At 27.3% G+C, this 19991-nt stretch overlaps 1 protein-coding gene across 3 annotated transcripts in view; it reads right to left on the bottom strand.

Moving 5' to 3' along the window:
• Positions 1–19991, bottom strand: part of LOC100199054 (NADPH-dependent diflavin oxidoreductase 1) — a 67320-nt gene that overhangs the window by 328 nt on the left and 47001 nt on the right. For all 3 annotated transcript variants that reach the window (XM_065790645.1, XM_065790643.1, XM_065790644.1), the window contains exons 11-15: positions 11524–11631; positions 8471–8666; positions 542–601; positions 239–363; positions 25–119 (exon numbers count right to left, since the gene is read on the bottom strand). In XM_065790645.1, coding sequence (XP_065646717.1) covers positions 25–119; positions 239–363; positions 542–601; positions 8471–8666; positions 11524–11631 — 584 coding nt within the window. The remainder of the gene's footprint in view (positions 1–24; positions 120–238; positions 364–541; positions 602–8470; positions 8667–11523; positions 11632–19991) is intronic.

The raw sequence follows: 19991 nt of genomic DNA, 5'->3' as shown, positions 1-19991 counted from the left end.
ATTCTGTTTATTTTTTAATCTCACCCAGCAATAAAAAAATGCGCATTCTCTTGCGAGATCAACCTCCATATGAGTTCTCCTTGTTCTACCATTTTATGATAAACGTAAATCTTTTCTGCCTAAAAAAGCATCGTTATCATCGTCATAATCATCATCATCATCATCAAAATCATCATCATCATCATCATTACATCATCAAAATCATCATCATCGATTTTTAATAGTTATAAAACCATACTTGATCACGTGAATAAGCTGTAAATATTTTCAGTCGGGAGTTTTGAATCATTAAGCGGCTCCATTCATCATTAAAATAATCATCTCCACCTTTATTACGACAACCGAAAAATAGTATTATATCACCTGAAAATGAATGTATTAAAAAAGTGAACTTTTTAATTCTTTTAAAAAAAAGAAATTTTAAAAGAAATCTTATATAAAACTTTTGAATAAAAATTTTTTTAAATAAAAAACGTTTTAAAAAACGTTTTAAAACTTATCTTTTATATTTTTTAAAAACAGTTTTAAAAATTATCCATACTTGAGCTATCCTTTAACGTTTGCTCTTCTATGAATGAACGAAAAGGTGCAACTCCTGTACCTAAAGAAAAAATGTCTGTTCTTAGGGGTCGTCCATAAGTTACGTTACGCTTTAAAGAGGAGGAGGAGGGGGGGGTAATGATAAAGGATGGGGGAAGGGGTGCAGAAAAGTGTTACGGATGCGTTACGAGGCGGGAAGGAGGGGGTCAAAACTGCGCGACGTAATTTATGGACGACGCCTTATGTAATAAAACTTTTTTTTTTTAATTTTTTATTTAGGTGTTCCAAGAAGTCCTTACGGTATTATCACAGAGCACCGCGGATGAGCATTTAATTAGATGTTCACGCCTCCTTCCTAACCGATGTCGCAAAACTTGCCCAGAGGTGGTATTTGAACTATGAATCCTGTTTCTGAGGCAAGTGCGCAACCACTGAGCCACGGCTGCTAAAACATGAAAAATATAACAACGTAGATATACTTACGAAAATTCTAGAAATCTAAACGCAATCAGAAAATTCAACGACTAAATATTTCCCAATATTGTAAAGATATTGATACAAGGTTTAATGATTATTAAGTAAATGATGAAAACATTAAAAAATTGCTGCAAAAGGAATTTTATCTTATTAAGAAAAATATAAAAGATTTGTGACAACAAATACGCACGCATACAAAAAAAAAAAAAAAAAGAAGTCAAAAAAGTGAGATCATTTTACACACACACACACACACACACACACACACACACACACACACACACACACACACACACACACACACACACACACACACACACACACGCACACACACATACACACACACACACAGATATATATATATATATATATATTTATATTCACATTAAAATGTTTCGTTCACAAATGTCAGGAAAAACTCTTAAAACATAAAATTTAAAGGTAATTTAGGTCGTATTAGCTTTCACGTCGATAATTTTTTTATAAAATGAGCTTTTTAAATCCACATTATTTCGAAATGGGGCAAGTTGGGGCAGCAATATTTTTTAGTTTCTTATAGAATGATACAAACTCTCTTTCAAAAAAGAATCATCTTTGCGAAGAAAGTCTAAGGTAAAAAGTCATAGCACGATAAAAATCAGTTTAAACTCGTTACAACTGCATTTTTTAAATGCATTTCTTATAAGGTGTATAAATACATATTTCAAATAATTTCATAATTTAAGATAAAGCTATCTATTATCTTTGTATATGTTGAAAATTAAAATGAAAGGTTTTGTATTTAGGGAGAAAATTGCGCTACTCAAAAAACTGTATATTGGCCAAATCTTAAGTGTTGTTAAACCAATGTGCATCGGTTTGCCTGACTAAACTTTATAAAGTTTAGCAGTACCTTATTATTAGTAGTTTATTATACACAAAAATTATAATAAACGAACTAGAAAGACATTGTTAACGAGTTTTCTTGCAATCAATTAAACAATTTAGTGAAAAAAAAGAGCTGAGAATATATAGAAAAAGAAAAGTTTTTTTTTCTTTCTCAAATGCTTTTTCCCTCAACCATCATTTACTTTTCTTTTAAAAATAAATGTACTTTAGATTTTGAATAAACTCAATATTATCATTAGTCCAATTTTAATTAAAATCTTTTTCTTCTCAAATTCTTTTTTTAATTCGCTATTAGAATATTACCCTTTAAGTGTTAATTGCATTTTTTTTTAAAACCATCATAAGGTAAATCAATTTATGTGGTCACACTTATCCATACTTGGTCATACTTACTCTTAATGTCCATAGGCCTCTCACCTAATATGAACTTCAGGACAATTTCAGGACAATAAAAGTACATTATTTAAATTCAATAAGGCTGTTTTTTTTAAATTAGCTCCCCCAACAGTCCATACTTAATATGTTTTATTTATATTTCATATGAAACAAGAAGATCAAAACAATTATTTATAAAGTAATTGACACAAAACAAAAAAGAACAAATTAAAAAAACCCAAGTAGGAAAAATAAAATAAAATTATTACGCCATAGTTGCTCTTTATAAAGAAATAAGACTTCCGTCTAAAACTAATCAAATAATATGTTTTAGATAATAAGTTTTAGAGGACTTAATTAAAAAAAAAAAAAGATTACATCTTAAATATGTTTAAATCTTAATTTCAAATGATCGTAAAAACCTGTTTGTGCAACATTTTTGTCAACTCATCCTTTTTAAAGAGAACTTCAATAAGCTTCTTAGATGTCCCAGCCAATTTCTTATTTCCTAAAGGTCAACATGATGTTGGCTACTTTTGCTGACTGCATGCTTGATTCCTTCATTGCAAGCAATAGCTTAACATTTGCATCATTGTTAAAGACTTTGGCTGTGTCTTCTTCCATTATTAATTCGTTTTCTAATTTTATCTGCGCATCCAGTTTTTGCTTAACTGCTTTTGTTTTTTTTTTACCATCTTTTTCATTTCTTCTGACTCTCTGACTTCTAGCACATCTTTTTTCCTTTTATCCTCTAGGAATATTAAGTTTGAAGAGTTTGCTTTTCTAGCTACATCAATAAGCTCTTTTGCTATAAAAAAAACTCAAGAACAGACCCAGCTATGTCGATCTCTGGCTTTACTATTTGTAATGCAATAATGGTATATTCTGAGACGGACAACCTATCCTTAGCAAGCAAAGCATTATTGACCAAAAAGCTTTGTTCAGGTTGGGTATTAGGCCTTGTTCAGGTTGGGTATTGTTCAGGTTGGGTATTAGCATGAGATAATGTGAGAGTTAGCACAACATTATAAAAACAATAAATTTCTGAAAACCCAGGATATCTTTAATACCAAAGACATGATGTTGATAAGTACAAATTTCAATATCCCCAGATTCTGGCCCCAAAATCAGTTTTAAATCTATTTCCGAAGTATACATAACTCGCTCTGTGATAACCTTATCACAAAAGCTATCAGTGCTATCTTCATCTTAACCTTATCACAAAAGCTATCAAGCTATCTTCATTGGATCCATTGTACAATCAGTAAAAGTTGCACATTAGAGGTGTTTAAAAGTTAGGTTATGGAAAATTTTTTACAAATCAGGGCTGCTATCTGATGTGTCTATTTTACAGGAGCTGAATACATTTAAATCCACTATGACAGGGAACTCTTTCAAAAGCTGAGCTGGTGTCTTTTTTTTTTTGGTCTTTGAGGATAGCACGGTCCAGTTGTTTTTGAATTTGTGCAGCTTTTGCAGCTTATGCTCAGACTTAACTTGATACACTGTTTCCTGTACCAGCTTTACAGCCCTCTTGCACGATTGGACAATTGGAACAACAGTTGGATCCAGGTACCAGCTATGGTTTCTCCATGATTTGAACACTGCACTTGCAGCAGGTTCATCCTTAGCATACTTGGTTATCTTCCAAATAGAATTCAAGTCCGGATAAAGAAAAAATTATATATTTTTGTAATTTTATAAATATATAGTTTTATTGCATGAAATTTAAAAAGAGGATTTTCATGAGCAACAGTGGCCTGGCAACCAACAGCTTTTTTGAAATAATTAATGTGGATCTCTCCTACGTGTTGATGGCAATCAATATTTCAGTAGCCTTACAAAACTGTTATAGTACTTTCAAACAACACAGTTAGTAATAAGATATTAAAAATACATTCTCATTTTTTTTTACCTGTATATAGCTCAACGTAGTTTGCCAGTATTGCTGCTGGTAGTATCAAAGCATATAGCTGGTTGTATTAAACTGGTTCAAGCCAGTGCCAGAGTCCATGCCTGACCAACCTAGCAGACAATTCTTGCCATCAAAACTTACAAGTAAACTGATCCTGTCCTTTACTATGTCACAGTGCTCAGGTATCAAATTCTTAAATATTTTACCATCAAAATGCAATTTAAGCTAACTTTTGAACACCCCTAATGCACATCCAATGTGCAATTTTTATTGCTTTAATATTCTAAATGATAAATACACTGAAAAGTTTCTCAAGATGTGATTATTTACTGATGAATGAAATTGCAGATATGTTCTCATTACACATTTTAACTGCTTACTTTCACCTGTGTCTAAACTGTGTATTATTCTACGAGCTGCTAAACCAATATCAATAGATGTTTGAGTCAATTATTAGAATCTTTACATTTAATGTCAACTAACTCTTCACCTACTTTGCTAGACATAAATTTTTGCTTCAGAACTTAAAAACAACTGTAACAGTTTTATATGTAATTTAATAATTTTGATAAATGTTTTCATAATTGTACTAACAGTTAATCAGCCCAAAATAAGTAAAACTTTTTTTATTTAAAATCCAACCTACCTTCATTTAAAATAGTAAAACTGTCAAAAGTGGCTAAACCTTAGAACTAGAGGTGCATTTAGCAGATACAAACAGACTCAAACTATTGAAAGGTTTTGTTGAAAAAAAAAACAAAGTGAATTTGATCATCTGGTCAGTTACAAGTAACCCATGTCAATTCTTGTCTTCTTATAATCCATGTCTTCTTGTCAGAAAAGCTTTTAAAAGGGTTTAAAGGCTTACACATATAAAAAATTCGGAAGCAACTAATTGATGGAATATTAAAAGCAATTCATTGCGCAAACTTATGCATTATTGAGGTCAACAAAACATACAGCAAAAAAGGATAGGGAAGAGTCACCTTAATCGGAACACTTAAGAAATAAATATTAAATGAAGATGGTATAACTATAAAAACTTTTATGATTTGATTAATACAATCAGAAAACCATACTATACTTTTAACCATAATTTGACTTGATTGCACTTAATTAATTACTAAAAATAAATTCATTTTTGCAAATTTATCATTTTGTTCCAATCAACCAGTTTCCTAAATTGGATTCATTAACCGGAACAGATTGTTACTTTCAAAAAAGAAAAACCCAGCAAATCAACAAAAATCCATTAAAAATTATTTTTATCTTTACAGTGACAAATTTAACAGTTCTTTCTAATAGGATTAATATTACCCTGGCAAACTGAAGTTCTACAAACAAAAAATTTAAAAAATATTCTATCAATATATTGTTCTTGTATTTTATTGATTAAAAAGCAATAAAAAAAATTATTATTTTTGAGGTTTATAGTTGTTACTAGGTATTTTTAAATTGCACATGAACTATTTCTTTAACCCTTTGATTTTATCACTGATTAAGTAAGGAAACCTTTATAGTTCAAATCAAGGAAACTTTGAACTATTATATTATATCACTACAATATCATGTTTGCAGCAATTAAAAAGCTAAGTTTTTGTTGTTATTTTTATTTTAAATCCCATCACATTAAACACAAAAAACTGTATAACCTATAGCAGTATAGTTTATCCAGAGCAACCAATAAAGAACACAAAATTAGATAACTTAAAAAAAAAAAATGAAAAAATGAAACGAAGTTTTAAACTGGTGTTTTTTAAATGGTGTTCATGCATTTTTTGAAGGATTACTTTCAAAATCTGTAGAAATGTAGAAAATAAGACGTTTTACTTGAAAAATGCAAAATATAGCCATAATTTATTTTTTTCAAAAATAAATGCAAGTGTCCCAATCAAGGTGCTGTTCTAGTTAAGGCAACTCTCTCAAAAAAGTCAAAAGGTGTCTGTCAGCAACAAATTTAAATATAATCAGACAGAAAGAATATAAGCAGAAATGGATAGCAGCATTTTAAGCATCCTTTGAAAACTGTACAACTTTTGTACAACTGTACAACTGACTAAAAACTTAAGATGATACAATAAACTTCATTATAAAACAAAATTTGGAATTAATTTGTTTAGCATTTTTTGATTTATTGCTAACTATATTTGATCTGGAAGTTTTGAACTCAACTGATTAAAAGTCTGTAATGAAAGAATCAATCTAAGACTCAATGTAATTTTCTAAAAAAATCTCTACTATGTAAATACCAGATGTTAAGCCAAATGCTATGTCAAATAAGTTGAAAAAAAAGTTGTTAAAAGTACGGTTTGCTCTAATTACCACAAGTTCATATTGGTTGTCACACATTTCCTTCTTAACTTATCTAGTTGGTTTTATTTGAAATTATTCTCAATATCTACATGCTTTTAAGCAACATCAACTTTTCACTCTGCAAGCTGAATAAAATTACATTTCACATATTTCATAGCCTTGACACAAGTATTTAAAATTGGTCAAAAGTCTAAGGTTCTGTGATATTGAGAATGAGATAGAGAATGACATAAAAGAACTATATTGCTATAGTAAAAAAAAATATAAAAATCATTTTAGTCCAAGAAAAAAAAATTCATTTTAAGTTTTTTTCTTAGACACAAAGAAAACTTAAAAGAATCTTTTAATTATTTATTTATCCTTGCTTGTTAACATAGAAGAAATGATTGCTTACCAAAATTTTGCATTTTTCCTGCTCGAAACCAATAAATTTGTATAAAACCAATAATACATTTTTTTAAAGTTTCATACTTTTATCCAAATATTTGTTTAACTTTATTACTCTAAAATGCAAAATGTTTATCAAAAATCTTATTTTTAGATTATAAGATTTGATATAGAGAGCAACTTATTTTTGAATTTCCTTCGAATATCAACTACACTTCAAACTTTGGTCAACCTCCATTAGGTTAAGGTAATTGTACAGTTTTTTGTAGAGATAACATGTGGTGCAATTTGATTACAGAGTTATTTTTTACAGAAAGCTACATAAGATTGCTCCTGAAAACATATCACATACACTGATGAGAAAGACCCTTGCCATGAATACTAAGACAATATATACATTTTTTTTGGTCTGTATTAGGCATTATTTGACCAAAACTCATGATGAAAAAAGACCTGTCACTTTTTTAGTTCTAAATAAGTTTATTTTTAAGTCTAAACAAATAGTGATTGACCAAAACAGAAAAAAAGATGAAACCAAAATAAACTGAAACTTCGGGTACTCTAGTTCGCTGCTGAATCCAAAACTGACATTTAGGTAAATATTTTATCAAAACCGATACCGACATTTTGGCTAGTTAAAATTAATTTCATTTGAAAAATTCATTTAAAAATGCAATTTTACATTTGTAGTTTTTTTATACTTGTATTATGTTAAATTGATTACATGCGTATTACGCGTGATCTGATATATCACAAATTAAGATTTAATACATAAGTTGGCAATATAAGTTAATAGTGAAAGTTAACAACAGGCACATTTTCTCTGCAAAACAAGATTTTTTTGAGGTATTTTGTGAAAATTCTTAAAAAATTTTGTGAAAATTCTCAAAAATAACTGTTTTTTTAAAATAGATAAAAGTTTAAAATCTTACAAAATTTTCAATTTTTAGTATATTTTTGAACTGAAACTTTGCTTTCTACCGAATTTATAAAAAGTACTGAAACCGAAATTTCGGTATCAGTTCAAATTGAAAATTCAGTCGAAACCGATACCGAAACAGAATTTCAGTTGATCAATATGAACAAAGGATCTATGCATCTATGGTTACACTTAAACTTTTTCTTATAAAGGTATTTTTAAATATATAAAAGTTTATTTTATTGATTCTTTGGAGAAAAGAATCCAAAGTTTTAGTAAACTATCATTCTTCTACATCAACAAAAGAGAAAAAAATTTCCTGAGCGTGATAACCTGATTTTGAGTTATCACATTTTTAAACAAGTTTGAACAAATAATAGAAGCAAAGGATCTTAAAATAAAACAAACAAACAAAAAAAAGACAATATTTTTCACTACTCTCACAAAAGTTTCTGAAAGGTCTTTTTCGAGAATCAAAGAATAAACAGAGAAATTAAATATGTAGTCCTTTGTTTTTTCAATCAGTATTTAAACATCAATAGCTAAGGTCTATTGCATCTCTTTACAACACAATAATCAAATGCTTTCATCAATTGTTTATTGTAATTCTCTTTATAAATTACATTTTTTAAATAACTTTAACTTAATATGTATACCTGGACCAACCATAATGATTGGACAATCATGCTTCGGAAAAGTAATAGTTCCAGGACATATCCATATATTAATAATATCTTTATGATCAGGTATTAATGATGCCAACCAATTGGAACATACGCCTTTGCGTGGATTTATCATTTTTGTTTTATATTTTACAACTGCCATAATAATTTCAACAGTTCCAGGTTTGGCCTGCAATAATAATTCTACTTTTAATACATTTTTGTAATAAAGAAAAAAAAAATTAATTAAAAAATTATACAAACTTTAATCATAACTTGTTTCCAAGCATCGCCTGCTTTAATGTTTTATTAACTATAAATGTTTATACAATACATTAAATACACAGGTCAACAAAAAAAATGCCTACCATTTTCTTTTTGTATGCTGAGTACAAAAATAATAATGTCATTTCACCCACCAATTTTCAAAACTTTGGTATACAAAATTTTAAAAATTAAACTATTTATCTAATATGTTTCATAACAAAACATTTGTTATGTTGCATGCTATACTACTTTGCCTAATCAATTGTGTACACACATGTTTGGTGATCACACACATGGATGTTAGGTCTAATCAATTGTGTACACACATGTTTGGTGATCACACACATGGATGTTAGGTCTAAACAAGTTAAGTAGTTCAAATATTGGTCTGCTTAACTGGTACCGGTAAGTAAACTAACCTTTAGAAAACACAACCTCATTTTTCATTATTTTGCCCAGGTGCACTTTATAATATTAGTTAACCAAGATTGTAAAAAGTGTCAATTTTTTGCAGCATGTACGGTGAAATTGTAATTAAAAAACATTTAGCAATACAGAGTTTGTTATAAAAGCACACAGAAGTACACATATTTTGGAATAAAACTAAGTGATCAAGAAAGATCTTTGCCTTTGCACAAGGTATGCTAAATTTGTGTTGAAGACCTTAGAAAATGATCAATAACGGAGAAGAAATTATTTAGACCGACATTACCTTTCACAGAGAAAAAAACAGATTATTATTTTTGTAGCATTGACGTTACTGGATATAAATCAAAAAATAAAAATGTCATTATTCTGACCTTCCTTGTTTGTTGGCATCTGGAACATATAATTATCAATATAGCTTATTCTTTTAAATTGCTAAACTTTAGTTGCATAATAATAGTCTTTTTTTTTGTTGAAAAAGCTTATATATATATATTTTATATATTTTTTATATGAACTTTTTATTCTGATATCTTTTAAATGTTAATCTTTTAAACATGTTTTTAAGTATAAGATTTTTAGATTTAGATTTTAGCAATTTTAGCGAACACTCTCCTATAATGAGAGTGTTATATTAATTCCATAAAACCTCACAAAATAAATATTGGCTATTTAAAAAAATGACCTCTATGTAGAACATAGAACACTTAATTGGAGTTGTGTGTTATTTATAGAACCCCCTTTCTGTTATTTAAAATAGATAATTTATTAAACTAAACATAAAACATATTTAAGCGCCACTATCAATAATGACCCATTTTACAGATCACTTACATATTAATTAATAGAGTAAAACACAAAAATAATAAAATTAAACAAAACACCATTTAATGAATAATTAAGTGCAATTTATTATGCATCCTATTTTAAATGAAACTGCATTTTTTTTCTAATTTTTCTTGATAACTTATTTTAAAAAAAAGCAAATTTATTATTTAAATTTAAAGCAAATATTGAAAAAAAGAGACCGAAGACAAGTAGAAAAAATTTTTACTCACAATTTATTCAAATACATGTCAAACAACTTTTAAAAACATATCAAATTATTTGATAAAGCAAAAACTCTGTATAAAACCAAAAGTATATATTGAAATGTTTTTGAAATATAAAGCAGTACATAAGAAATCCAATTCAATATTCAATTTAACTTGAATATTGATTTGGATTTCTTATGCCTGATTTATTGTTTTGTCTGATTTATTCTAATTTATTGTTTAATTTAAGTCTACTGTAACACGATTTTACTTTTACTAATTCTAATTACAATCATTTTAATTTTAATCATAATCATTTGAAGCTTGATAATCTTGTTTGGTAATCTTGTTTGGTAATCTTGTTTGATAACCTTGTTTAATAATCTAGTAATCCAGTTGTAAATAGGCTGACAATAAAAATAATTTACAAGATTATAAAAATCTGGCAAAAAATTAAAGTTTGATAACTACAGACCAATCTCTGTCCTTCTTATAATATCTAAAGTTTTAGTGAAAATCAAAAAATCAGCAACTATGTAGAAAACAATTTATTATGCAACCACTAATTTGGTTACAGATTCAAGTGTTCTACAGAATCAGCTGTAACAATTTTTACCATTAACGTCAAAAAAAACATGATGATAAACATCTTGTCAGAGCCGTATTTATTAACTTAACTAGAGCTTTCAACACAATTAGCCATTTGAGTCTGTTAACAATATTACCAAAGTACGAAATAAATGGTTTAGCAACTCATAACTAATAATTTAAACTCATAACTAATTATTTTTTTAACAAAACATTTGCAAAATTTAAACAATAAACTATTTTTCTTACTGAAAACATTTTGTTTTAAAATTTTTAATGATTTTAATTTCCAACACTAGTTTGAAATAAAAAACTTTTTTCTCATTACATAATTAATTTAATATTTAATTTCTTTTTTTTTTTTAAATAATAATAAGACAAAAGGATAAGATTAATTATTATAACTAATATAACAAATGTAACTATGGAAATGTAACTAATATGACAAATGCAACTATTTACATTATTAATTTAAATTTATTCCATTAAATTATCAATCTTTCAGTTAACATTATATATGATATACATAATCATTATTAATTTTACTACAGTTATCTTATTATATTCGTTATTTGACATTTTTCAAAATCAAAAAACAAAACAAAAAAAATCTTCAAACAAAGTGCCAAACAAAGCTTGCTAGTTCTTCTCTTCTGTTTTTTTTTTAAATCCTCTATAGTTAAACAATAAAATATATTTTTATTGATTTTAGAATGAAACTGCTTCACTTACTTTGATAGAAGAAGCAATTGAAAAAGCTCTAGGTTGCATGATAGGAAAAAGGTCGAATAAATATTCTATCTTGAGCAATGAGCATGCCACAGGAAAGTCTTGCAACACCTAAATTAAAAACAGTTAAAAAGATATACAAATATATATTAATGATATATACGGTTATATATGCGGTAGTGGTGTAGTGGTAAAGCGCTCGCTTCATAAGCGGGAGGTTCCGAGTTCGATCCCCACCACGTCCCTGGTAGTACCGCGCTCAACTTGTTTCTCCGCGCAGCGGCCTTGTTTGTCAAGGTTTGTGTTTCGGAGTTATAGAGTTGAGAGAGGGTTATAACCACTATTAAGTAACCTCCTCATCTGTAGTGGCTTTATCGGCCTTGAGGAGGTGAATAACAAAAAAAAAAAAAAAAAAAAAAAAAAAATATTAATGATATATAACTGTTATCAACATGTGTTTTGTTGAAACATTAGGGTTCTATACTGATACATAGAGGTAGTATTGGATTTTATAAGAAACAATAAAAATTTAACAGTATTGTTCATAAAATTTTCATTTATAGCAAAAATATAACAAATTTAGAGTCTTTTGAAGAAAGTCAACTTTGAAAAGCACTTGACAAGTTCCTAATAATATTACTTTTGTTTTTGTATTTCAGAAGTCAAACAAACAAAAAACATCCTTTAGCTATTATATATATATATATATATATATATATATATATATATATATATATATATATATATATATATATATATATACACACACACATATATATACACACACATATATATACACACACATATATATACACACACATATATACACACATATATATACACACACATATATATACACACACATATATATACACACACATATATACACACATATATATACACACACATATATATACATATATATATACACACACACACACACACATATACATATATATTCACACACACACATATATATACAAATATGAAGGGTGCAAGTGGAAAACCGGTGATGTCACAATTTTTTCATTTTGAGAAAACGAGAAAAGAAAGTTTGAACATGCATTGTGTAGCTTTATAATTTTTTTTTAGGTTTAAATTTAGTATTATCTGGTAATTTTTTTTAATGATTTATTTAATTGCAATGATAAAAAAAATGGAAATGCTTTATAATAAGGGGCGGATTTAAATACCTAGCTCCCCATGCCCCATAATCCTGATCATCTTTTGTTTTGTAAATTAGATTTAGTCTTGATGAATGTTTGAAATTTTATTTTCTAAGCCTTCAATTATGAAAAACCAATCAATAAGGTTAATCTGCACATATAGGACATTAAGATGATGATTTTCTTTTTTAAAGTAGAAAGGTGTTTTCATTTTCTTTCGAAATAAATAAACGGGGTAAAATTCTAATGAGCTCTAAGCATGCAAATAAAGTTCTTATTTGTTTTGCTCTAGGAGCAATGTTTAAATTAATTATTTTTCTACCATTTATTCAAACAAAACAAAGACGCTGAATAAGTACAAAAATAGAGATAGATGTGAAATAAACTCCCCTCGACCTGTATTCCATATAAATGAACTGTATTTCTTATCAATGAACTTTATTTCATATCAATGAATAGTATTTCATTTTAATGAACAGTATTTCATGTTGTTGTAAAATTAAAGGTTTAACAATTTAAATCACAAGTATGTTTAAAACTAGTAGTTGTTGCTTAAGTACATATATCAATGAACTGTATTTTATATTAATGAATTGTATTGCATATCAATGAATTGTATTCCATATCAATGAACTTTATTTCATATAAATGAACTGTAATTCATATAAATGAACTGTATTTCATATCAATGAACCCTATTTCATATTAATGAACAGTATTTCATATCAATGAACTGTATTTCATGTTGTTGTAAAGTTAAAGGCCTAACAATTTAATTCACAACTAAAACTAAATCAAACCAAAACTGTTCAAAACTAGTAGCTATTGCTTTAGTACATATAAAATATATATATATATATATATATATATATATATATATATATATATATATATACATATATAAATAAAATTAATGTCAGTATAGATGAATTTTTGTGCGACGCCACGTCTTTTTGTAAACAACACGCGCATACTTGTAGGTAGACAAATGAAAACGCAAGAATTTTAATGTATTTCTAATTAAATTACTAATTAAAAAAATTATTGAAAGAATAATAATTAAAATTAATAACAAATTTTGGTAATAAAAGATTTTATTGCTAAAAACTTTTCTTTAAAAAAATTTTAAAACAGATGTTCTTGTACAAACCTTTAAACTTATTTTAAATTTAAAAATTACTGTTGCTCTTGCGATTTTTCTACTCTTTTTAAATATATTTTGTTATTGGAAGACAACAATAACACTTAATCTTTCAAAATAGTTAATAATACAATAAGTGAATATATTAAAACTAGAAGAAGCAATAGACTATACAAAGAAGCTAACTCTTAAAAATGGTGAAGTTTTATTGGATCTGTTTGAAATGGAACCAAAAGAATGGAACAACAATGTCAATCATTTGCCAAACATTACATGGCAAGACGTTACTCAATACTTAATCAATACACCTAGCATATAAACAAAGGAATCAATCAGAGCCTATAAATCCTTGGAAACATATGATTACTTCACTTGTGGTCATGTTCAAGAATGTTTTTATAATAGAATATCAAATAGGAGCAAATTCTGATTTATAAAATACAAGGTTACTTTTAACACTTAATTAAAAAATAAAGTTTTACCGAAGACGAATAAATAATAAGCTTTATAAAGAAATAATCTTTTTGTAATAGCCAAAAGTCAAAGACAAAACAACAAAAATATGTATGATGTATGGACTTGTCTTGAGAAAGAACTTGGTTGGGCACTAACTGCTAATTGTTCATGTATGGCTGGGCTAGGATCAGCTTGTAGCCATGTAGCAGCATTATTATTTAAATTAAAGCAGCTTCACGTTTAAAATTACACGAAACACCTCCTACAAGTATCTTGGAAGAAATGCAAAAAATCTGTTCAGCCTGCTCCATTGCAGCTCATAAATTTTCAATGACCTCAAAAAAATCTTTTACAAAAAGATTTGTCTGCTAAGCTATCTTTAAAAAAACACTTTCCGACAATAACCTAATGGATGGTAAGCACTGGTTAACAACTAAAGAGATAAAAAAAACTTTATAAAATTAATCCAAAATCTGCAATTTTTATGATATTGATCTTACAGAATTTATGTCTGTTGAATATGACTCTAGTGCTACTGAAACTTTATCTGAGACAGAAGAGACAACATTTCCTGAAACTCTCACATCAATATATGATCTAACAAGTATAAATTTAACTGAGGATAAGTTGATAATTCTTTACAAAAGTATATATAACGATTACAAAAATGACAATAATCAAAGAGAGTATAATAACTTATGCAATCAAACAATAACACAATCATTGAATCCTGTCTGGATGATGCACCATGCAGGGTGTATAACAGCTTTGAATGCAAAAAAAGTATACCATTCTAACACAAACTATATCTGACCAATTCTGGAAGAGTGGAACTTAAATAGGAAATCATGTTTTTGTAGTTTTTAACTGATTTAAATACAGATTTGAAAGAGCTTTAAAAAAAGACAAATTTCATTCAGATCGCCCAATAATTGGCTGAGTTAATATTTTAATAATGGTACATAAAACTCGGTATTTTTCCAAAAAATACAATTTAAGTTAAACTATAATAATTGTCAAGCAAATCATCAAACTAACATAAAAATTAAGTTTTTTTTTATGTCTCTTTTCTACAAAAAAAGCTGCAAAAAAAGACATTAATCATGAAAATATTCCAACAATTAAGTGAAAAAATCTAAACTTTGCTTGCTCTTAACATGCCAAAATTGATGCTATAGATATAAAATTTAAAAGTTTATTTTTTAAATCAGAATGAAATAACAATATTACTGATGTAATTATTGATGTCTTTTATTTATTTTCAAAGTCAAAATATATAAAAGTTGGTAATAACAATAAAACATTAATTTTAAAATATTTAATTTTAAAATTAAAAAAAAATACAAAAAATTAAAAAAAAAATTATTTTTTTAATTTTTCTATTTTTGTGTTGAAAGTTTAATGCAAAGCTCAAATTAACTTTATTATATTACTCAGTACATTTTCAGCAGGTAAACTTTCCTCTTATTTTACTACTTCATGCTCCACCAAAATGTGGATTTTGTCGGGATGTCCAACATCCCCACAAAATCCACATTTTGGTGGAGCACGAACAAGATTTTTCTGACATTCCACTTGTAGAGTGTCATTTTCCATAGCAAGATTGTTCGACTCTATTTCCATTGATACTGCATTTGTCTAAGGTTTTGGGCATAGTAAATCTTTAGAATTTTCTTCCACAAATTGTCTGATGCTGTTGTATAGATAATTCTGTCGTTCGTACGAAAGTCTAGTTGGGTTTACAATTGGTGGTATTTCAGATGTTATAGTGTCCATTTATTGTTAATATATACTTTAGTACTTTTATTTATTTTGCATTTTTAAAATATCATTAATTTATAATTATAGTTTATAGTTATCTTGTTATAAGAATCAACCACTTAATGTTATTATTAAACTAAAAAATATTTTAAATACAATTTTCCACTTAATGTCCCTTTTGCCCGTCTACATTATTTTGCCACAGCTATACTATCCTTGAGATTTGGGTCATAATAGTGCATGAATACATAACCTATTAAATCTGGCAACATTATTCTACAGTGAACAGAAAAGGTAACTTATGTGGAAGTAGGGGCCTTAAATGGGAAAAGTTGTTTCGAGAGACAACATGTCAAAAAACTTATGAATTATGCAAAAAATTCTGTTAATAAGTACACACAATATGGAACAGAAACGGAAGATTGCACAAAAATATTAGATTGAAGAAGTAAAATATAGTCATATAAATTTCCAATTTTTAGATACTAGTTTTCATCTGAGAGAACAATACCCCTTCATCGGAGCTTCTCCAGATGCATTGATTAGATGCAGTTGTCATCTAACTAAAATTTTAAAGATCAAACTTCCCTATAAATATCAAAATGGTTTAGAAGGATGGAAAGAAGATAAGGATTTTCCAATCAATAAAGATCTTATTATAAAAAAGGATCACAAGTATTACTACCAAATTCAATTGCAACTACATGTATGTCTCTGTTCTGAGGCTGATTTTCTTGTGTTCTGCAGTTAAAGGTGAACAAAGTTTCATTTTAACAATTGAAAAAGATACAGATCTTATTCTCAAAATGATTGATAAATTTTTTACATATTTCAAAAATATTTTATTGCCAGAGCTTGTAACACAACATAAAGACAAATCGACAATAAATAGTAGGAAAGTTTATTGTATATGCCAAAGACCAAGTTTTGAAAAAATGATACCATGCAATTTTGCTAACTGCAAACATGAATGGTTTCATTACGCTTGTGTTGGACTGAAAAGAGGTATAAAAAGTACTAATTGGTTATGCAAAGAATGTAAAACCAAGCAATAAACAATAACAAATATTACTTTTCTTAAATATGTATTTAGATTTTAAAACTGTAAAAATTGCTTCTCTGTAAATTTGTTTTTACATTTACTTTAATCAAGTAACTACACTCTTATTAAGATTTAAAAGATCGCAAATAATTATCTTAATATCATCTAATCATAATACCATCCAATCATAATATCATCTAATCATAATTTCATCTAATCATAATACCATCTAATCATAATATTATCTAATCATAATATAATATAATCATAATATCATCTAATAAACCCACTTGAGTGATTCGCACAGTCATGTAAATAATGCAAAACTTTTTTATTCAACCAATCACTCTTTCCACATGTATGCTAACATTAGATATCTGTCAAGATGTATCCACTTCCAATCCAGATAATTGTTGTCTACCTTTCGTAAATGCCGGAACTTTTAAGGTTGCCCCAGAAGCACTTAGTTCATCTTTAATATTGAATCCTTAATCAGCAAGAACACAGTCGTCAGGATTAAGTTTCTGACAAAAGTTTGACTCAAACGCTATTTGTTTGTCTGAAACATGACCACCCCAGCCAGTAGATAAAAAAACTAACTGCCCCAGCTGGTGTAATACAAATATGATACTTAATGGTATTCTTATGTTTATAATTAGACCAAGTTTGTGATCATGAAGTTAAATTTTTTGGTCTTTCAATAAATACTTTCAGTACAATTAATAATATAGACATAGCCTTGGAACTTATGGGAAGGTTACTCTTTATTATTCCACAGTCTGGCCAAACAATGAGATTGACAACTCTAGCAGAAAGAATTGGTATTATTATACTGGAAATATTTGAAACTACTGCTGGGCTTAGTCTAAATCGAAAAACAATATCTTTATTTAATAGACCTACATTTAGTTTAATGAGTACAATTAAGAGATGGTCCTCTCACAATAACCTTAAGTGAACTTTTGTAAATTTTTAACTCTTTCAAAGAGCTACATAAACGTAGTTCAAGACAAGCCTGAAAAAAAATGCATTTATTTATCTGTTAGGTTTTGGTATGAAATATATTTATTATGGTCTAGTCTGGCATTATCTTTTTTAAGTTCAATAATTTCATTAGGTTTCGCGATCAACTGATTTCTGTATTGCATTAACTGAAAGTTAAAAGTTTCCACTTATGCTTTATAAGTATCATGCTGACAAAATTTAGAAATAGCTGAAATTTGCTGGATTTATGACAATATTTATATTTTCGTTGTAGTTATCGAGCTCTATATAATTTGATTGGCTAGGTGGTAGAATTGACTTTTTGAAGGATCGTTTTTTAGATGAAGCTTTATAGCAATCTTTTCTCTTCCTTTTTTAAATCAAACAAGAAATTGGAGCAGCTCCAAGGTGATTAAATACAGATGGACTCCAGTCAACGTCAGATGGGTTATCAGAACATTTCCCTAAAACATAATAAGTTCTTTTTACAATTGACATTATTTAATTAAATTAAAAAATGTACCAAATTTTATAAATTTAAAGAATCTTATTACACGTATTACTACGTATATAGTTTTATTAGCTAACCTCATTTAACAAAGGACATACCTGATAAAAATGTGCATTACATACTTGTCCTTTACTAATTTTTTCACTTTCCCAACTGCCCCAATCCTTACAATTAATAGCTTTAATCCAGTCTATAATCAGTCATCTTCTCTTCTCGAAAGGCAATTTTCCTGATGGAAATTTATAAAATTTCAATCCATATTCTTTTTTAAATTTGTTTGAGCAACCAACTGCACAACAACTGGTTGGCATAACTTATTTCTTGTTCAATTAGTGAATCAGTGAGCAAATAAGAATTAGTGAATAAATATAACATACAAATAAATGTTTTTACTGGAAAATTTCTGATTATTTGTTTTTCTACCTGCAAGTTTGCGCGCGCATCTTTTTTTGAAAACGAGAATGTAAACATTTGAAACTCATCTATATATACTATACAAGTAAGTATATATATATATACTTACATATATATATATATATATATATATATATATATATATAATATATATATATATATATATATATATATATATATATATATATATATATATATATATATATATATATATATATATATATATATATATATATATATATATATATATATATATATATATATATATATATATATATATATATATACACACACAGTGAGAACAGAATTTAATCATACAAATTAATTTTTGCATTTTATTTTGCTAAAACTTGCTTTTATCTTGATTAATAATGAAAATAACTGTCAATCAAGTGAACCATTTTTTTTTAAATTTATTATAGCTATTTCTTATTTATGATTAATCAGTAAAAATGTAAGAAAATGTGTTTGCTATACAATTTTTGATTTTTTACTTACAGTGGTATTAATTCGCGTGCACAACAATTAATTGTACAAAACTGTTTTATTATTTGTTATGAATGTTTATGTTTTTTAAATTTACAAAATATCAATTTTATTATTGAATTTATATTTTTAGAATATTATTTTCAGCAATTAATAACATTTTTTGATAAAAAAAAAGTCATTAAAAACTTTGTTCATCGAGCATTATGGCACCCAAAGGTAAATATTCAAATACTACTCAACAAAAACTTGTTGTCGACTTGGTTGAACAAGAAAATACTTATAGAAAAGTTGAAGAACTTACAAATATTCCATTTGCAACAGTTGGAGCCATTGTAAATAAATACAAACAATATGAAATGTTTGAAATTTGTCCTGGAAAAAGCTGAAGACAACTTCACGAGATGATAGAGAAATTTTAAGAATGATTAAAAAAAATCAGTTTGAAAGTGCAAAAAATATAGCAACTCATCTGAAAAATTTAACAGGAAACACAATTTCACGAACATC

Source organism: Hydra vulgaris, chromosome 02 (assembly GCF_038396675.1).
Source record: "Hydra vulgaris chromosome 02, alternate assembly HydraT2T_AEP".
Classification (NCBI taxonomy): domain Eukaryota; kingdom Metazoa; phylum Cnidaria; class Hydrozoa; order Anthoathecata; family Hydridae; genus Hydra; species Hydra vulgaris.
Note: the sequence above shows the minus strand (reverse complement) of the source record. Positions and strands in the feature narration are given on the sequence as shown.